Below are 6,000 nucleotides of genomic sequence, written 5' to 3' on the forward strand. Positions count from 1 at the left end.
GAAGCCATGTGTCCCAAACATGATGGTGCCCTGAAATCAGAGGGACTATGTATAAACACAGCTGTAATTTCTACATGGTGAAACAAATGTTTAAAAATAACCTTTTAATAAAATCTGAGAATGTGCAATTTAACCACGTGTTTTTTCTATTACAAATCTCAAATTTGGAGTACAGAGGCAAATAAATAAATGATATTTTACATTATGGAGGGCACTAAGTATGAAGGGAGTACATCTTCGAACATCAATTAGTATTGCCTCATGCAGTAAAAACTCCTCAGGAGAGTTGATGTTCTTAGGGAGTTTGGGGTGCATTGATAACTCTTTGGAAATGGTAGTGAACATAGATTGAGGGATTGAGCATAAATGTTCAGATGTCGTGTTTCAGATGTACAAACATTGGTCAGATGAACTTGAAGTTTTGTGTGCAGTTCTTATTGCCACACTACACAAAGAACGTGGCAGCATTCGGAGTGCGGAGGAGATTCACCAGGATAATGTCTGGAATGGAAGGATTTACTTCTCAGGAGAGATGGGATAGGCTGTGTTTATTCTTACTGGAGGCTGTGGGTGATCTTGACGGTTGATAAAATTGAGAGACATGGGTAGGGTAGATGGTCAGTTTTTCCCCCAGGATGCAGGAATCTAAAACTAATGGGTATATGTTTAAGGTGTGATGGGAGAAATTAAAGAGACCTGAGGACTATTTCCCCCCTCCCCCCCCCCCCCCCCCCCGCCCCAACAGAGGGTATACTGCCAGTGGGAATTACAGAACAACATTCGAAGAACGTTTGGTCTGGTAAGAAAGGAGAAAAAAATGTTATGGGCCTGATACAGCTAAATGTGATAAGCATAGTTGGGCTTCATGGTGTAGCTCAGTTTGCCATAGAGCATTTCAGTGCTGCACACCTCTTATGACAGAGGTTAGTAACTTCAGGATATTCTGTTATTTGGTAATTTCTCACGAATTTTAAAATTACATTGATGAACGCACGCTACCTATTATTCGGGTTTCTCTAATTACAGAAGGGTAGTAATTATTTTTTCATTGAATGGTCACAGCGCACATGGGTGAAGTCTGAAGAACTATGGTTTGCAATAACATTTTACATTGCATGAAGATGTGTATATAGTATTTAAAACTAATGTTCCGGTTTACTGAGATTTTAATGGTTTTAATTAGTTTCTTGGACATCGGGGTTCTTGTTGCCTGACTTATTATTTCCCTCTTTTGTCTTTTGTAACTGTCTGAACAGCCGCACAATGGGCCAAAGTATTCGGTGAAGGGACTCCACAATCAAGGCTCCAATCATAATTCAATGGGTAGCATGAAGCAGCCAGTCATTCACAGAGGGCATAACCAATATAATCGCAACATCTCAAAAAGGAGAAGACAGACGAGGGATACCATAACTGTTAGTTTAAGTCGATAGGGATGTGACATTGGAACTCATCCTCCGTCTTCACATTAAAACTGATTTCGACATCAGACTGGAATTAAAGACCAGCATTTACTTGCAGTTAGTGGGTATTGGTTAATATCTGCAACTGGCTGTTTGCATGTGTCCGATTATGATGGGTGAACTCCATCTTACAGAACATATCATCTTGTGCTAAGTATTTGTGAAGCCTTATTGGATATGGAGATTTTGCTTTCCATAGTTGTCAAGTCGCTGCTGGAACGGCTCCGGTGATAGACATGCAAGAGCTTGAAGCTTTCACCACAAAACTCTGCAGTTGATGAGCACTTCCTGCAATTCTTCACGGCAGAGGCAAACTTAAGGAATACTGTAACCCGAGGGTCATTCTCGTAGTTGATCTAGATGGACATTTTCATGGCAATTTAGTTTTGCCGCTTCTTAGTCATGGTTTCATACATATATCAGAACTTTTTACTCTGTACATATTGAACAAATTGTATCATTCGTGCAATAACTGTTTTCAGAAGTTTTTATTTAATTTTCATATGATGTTATCACATGTTTAAGTTATATTTAAGTGGAGGAGGGAAACATTTTTGAAGTTTACAAATCCTTTCCCAGGTTGCATTATCTAAGTTTGTAAAGGATTCTTAGTTTGGCAGGTTTGATATTTAAGCTGAGTGTTCTAACACTGTAAGGGATTTTGTTGAGTAGTTCTGGCTCCTTAATTCATTATATAATGCTCAGCACTAACCAGAAGTTTTAAGGGAAGTTAAGCAACTGGAATCATTTTTTCTTCTGCATTGTCATTATTTGTGTTTTAGGCTGCGTTTTCTCAGGGTCTGTTTATTGTCACTTCGAATCGATAACTTCTGATTTGATTAAGAGCCAGAAACGCAAGTCTTAACAACACAGAAGAAGCATACTCAAATTTTGTCTGAACTAGGAGAACTTTGTTCAGTGTTTATGTTCATGCTTGTCATAAAAACATAACCTGTTAATGTGGGGTCCAAATGGCATTAATGAATGTTCCCAGCTGACAGAATGTGGTGGAAGGAATTATGTTGATTCTATTGAAGAATCTATACCAGTACGCATATGTTCTATTAGGAGCAACAAAAAAAGTACTTCTACTGTATGCATTTGTAGGAAGTGTTTTGATGCAGTATTGCAATGGACAACAAAATTTTTAACTCTTCTGTAATGCTGGCACTCAATGAATATTACTCATGCATACAGTTAGACTATGCAAGATTTTTTTCATGACAACCACTGTTTTGTTACCTTTTTGGAAGAGAGAAAAACTACAGCCTGTCTAGCCCTATATTTTAAAGAATGTACCACAGTTGCCCTGAGGGATTTGACATGCCTTCTGTATTGCCTGAATTAGGTTGAAATTTAAACGTGACAAAATCTCACGAAGAGGTGCCGACTCAACTAAACACTAATAGGTGGATCAAATCCATTTGTGGGAGTGGTTTTGTTTGGAGATAACGTTGCCATGACATTCAGGAATTTGTAGGAAAACACTCGGAAATTTTTCAAGTTTAGTCGTTTCTCAGCAACAGTATACAAGAACATTTCATAATGTTACCTCTATATCATTGTGTGATATTGAGAGCTCACTGCCATGATTTTTCTGTTGCATGCTGTTGACTTGTTTAGCTGGTGTGCTTTATTTTCTAGAACATTCCAGTAAAGTCCACACTTTGTCTTTGTACTGTAATTTCATGAAAATAATCTAAAATGTTTTGCAGAAGAGTCGAATTTGTAGGAATTTTATTGCTGTTACATTTAAGTTTGCTGATTGAAATTCAAAAAGAAAAAATGCTGGGGATCTGAAATAAAAACAATGGTGGAAGTGCTCAGCAACTCGAGCAGCATCTGTGGAAATTAAAACCATTCTACAAGGATATTCAACATGAAATGTTAATACTGTTCCTCTTTCCTGAGATGTTGCCTGACCTGTGGGTGTTTGCAGCATTTTGCTTTAAAATTGGCCAAACTGCCGTCATGAAAGTGAACATTTCAATTCAGTAGAAATCTTCAAATACAGATTTTCATGCCTCTTGCAGTATAATTAGCATAATAATGAACCTAAAGAGTTACAAATTCATAACTAGTGCACAGGCATTGTAACACTGCAGTGCCAGATTTTTTCAATCATAGGTTGTGTATCAATTTCTGTTCATGCTTGCTCTGTAAATTTATAGGGTTTTAATGTAAAGTCAAAATAGAAGTTGCATTGCTAGATATTGCAATACAATCAGATTCTGGGGCAATATCTGTACCTGGGTGTAATGTATTCTAGGTGCTGTATATCATTCCACACTGATCATTTGGATATGAGCATTTGGCATTTTGTCCTTACGGTTAACATCAACTTAACTTTATAATGGGAATAGTTTGGATTCTCAAGATGGCTTTCAGAAACTGGATTCTTATCCATCGCTCCCAACCTGACATCAGTGTAATTGTGACTTATTTCTACACAAGGTAAATAATACTTGCAAAGCTTTCCAGTTTAAAATGCAATGTAATACTGTCAGGGTGATGCATCTTGCACAAAAACATAACAAGCATTGTTAGGGTATCGGAACCAAATGATACTTTGAATTCACAAAAAGCACCCACAAAATCTTAAAGCTATAATTTGAGTTCTGATATTTCCTTACATATTGTGCATTGCCCATAGATTATTCCATTTCCTGACACTTCAACCCTAGTAAATGAAACTTTCATAAAAAATAGTAACAACATTTGATCCAGTATATTGCGACTCTTAAATTCTTAAACTTAGCTGAATTGTGTTTCTTGACGAGTGATATTTTTGCTGACCTTAGAGCATCTCATATAACACTAAGTTCTAAGTTGCCAATTTATTTTCAGACTGTTTATTTTTAATTGTTTCATCAACGGTTCATCATTGTAGTCAGAACATTTTAAGTTTTCTACAATGGTTTTGTAATTCCACAGGTCCTAAGCAGAGGGCTAAATTTGTCATCATTAGCTTTTGTAGTAATTAAACTCTGCCAATTACAAAAAGTTGAGAAATTATTTTTATGAAATTACTGTACAAGGTATCAGTTTAATCATACTGGTGATCCCACCAAACAGTACAGCTCAAACCAAAGCTCAAATGATAAAGGGTGAAATTGTGCTGAAATGATTTTCTATTGGTCATAACATCTAGCTTTATAAGCTTCAGCAATGGCAGAAACACATTACTTTGTAGATATTTGGTTTATGCAATTAATATCTGAAAGTGCTGTGTATTTTGTGGTGCTAGATAACCATCTGTATCATGTTCAAGTTCTGTCATGGTGAACAATGAATTGGCCTGATTACCACTGTGGGGCTGTACGTTCTTGCGTACAAAAAAGAATCGTGTTTAGGACTCTACTGGGGCAACTTGTTACGGCAAGTGAAAATTCAACATATTTTTTATGTATAGTTTTCTATTCTTTGATTATTTTTAATAAACTTACTGAAACAATTGTATTTGATCTATTGTACAAATACATTTGCCTATAAATGAGTGTGAGCAGAGTTACCATTGTTCCTCAGTTTTTACCTTTCAGTGATATGAATTTGTAGATATTAGAATGATTCCTAGTTCCAGAACTAACTCTTGAGCTGAATCTGGACACATGCCTAATATTTGCCTTTTCAAGATTATTACCACTGCCTCTGGTGTTTTCTTGAAACCTTACAGAGCACAGTTTTGGCCAAATCATTACTGGCTTGATTCTGTCCCACACAATCATTTGATCTTTTACTTTTTCCATCCCAAGAATCCTGGGGTGGCACCCTTCAAAATATGCAGCACATAATGGTTGCGGTCTTCATCTGTACAGTAGCTAGGCCACAAAGTCTCATCTGCTAAGACCACTTCCCTGTCATTTACCCATTCTTGTCTATCCCCATCCCTTCAAGTCAGATACCCAAGGTTATTCCAGTCTGAGCCTTTAACTCTCATACTGCTCTCCTTTCAATATTGCAAATTCTCTGCAATTTGGCTTTTCAAAGCCGCACTTACTTTGAAATGGGAGGCCAATCAGTCCATTGAATCCTTGCTGACTCGCATGCTGAAGCATTTGTTTCATTTACCGCCGCATTTTCCTGTAACCGAACATAATTCACACGTGCCTGTCAGCTTCCTTTTGATTCGTTATTGTCAGTTAGCAGAGTTATGGTAACCAAACAACATAACAACAAGTTTCTGGGATGTGGGAGGAAGTTGGAGCAAGAGGCAACAATCCACATGGTTACTGGAAAATTATCCGAATACAGCAAACGCCCAAAGTCAGGATTCACTGATGGTGTTAACCATCACCATCAACCACTGTGCCATCAATCTGCTCACAAACCTTGTTCCCACTTTGCTCCCTGTTCCTAAATTTCACTGATTGCTTAAGCTTCCTCAATCAAGTATTGTTCGGTGCATCACATCTGCCATTATTAACATTCTCCCTTGAAAACCACTGCCTCATCTTCAGCTTCCCTATCATTTTAATTCTGTTATAGCCGTCTAAACTTATTCCTCTTTTTTCTCAGAAATACTATTTGGATATCTTCA

General features: G+C 37.3%; 1 protein-coding gene across 4 annotated transcripts in view; it reads left to right on the forward strand.

The window, feature by feature from the left end:
* Positions 1 to 4,910, forward strand: part of tent4a (terminal nucleotidyltransferase 4A) — a 64,211-nt gene extending 59,301 nt beyond the window's left edge. For all 4 annotated transcript variants that reach the window (XM_078420208.1, XM_078420220.1, XM_078420227.1 and 1 more), the window contains one exon: positions 1,257 to 4,910. In XM_078420208.1, the coding sequence (XP_078276334.1) occupies positions 1,257 to 1,433 (177 nt within the window). In that variant the 3' untranslated portion in view covers positions 1,434 to 4,910. The remainder of the gene's footprint in view (positions 1 to 1,256) is intronic.
* The last annotated feature ends 1,090 nt before the right edge of the window (positions 4,911 to 6,000 follow it).

Source organism: Rhinoraja longicauda, chromosome 2 (assembly GCF_053455715.1).
Source record: "Rhinoraja longicauda isolate Sanriku21f chromosome 2, sRhiLon1.1, whole genome shotgun sequence".
NCBI lineage: Eukaryota > Metazoa > Chordata > Chondrichthyes > Rajiformes > Arhynchobatidae > Rhinoraja > Rhinoraja longicauda.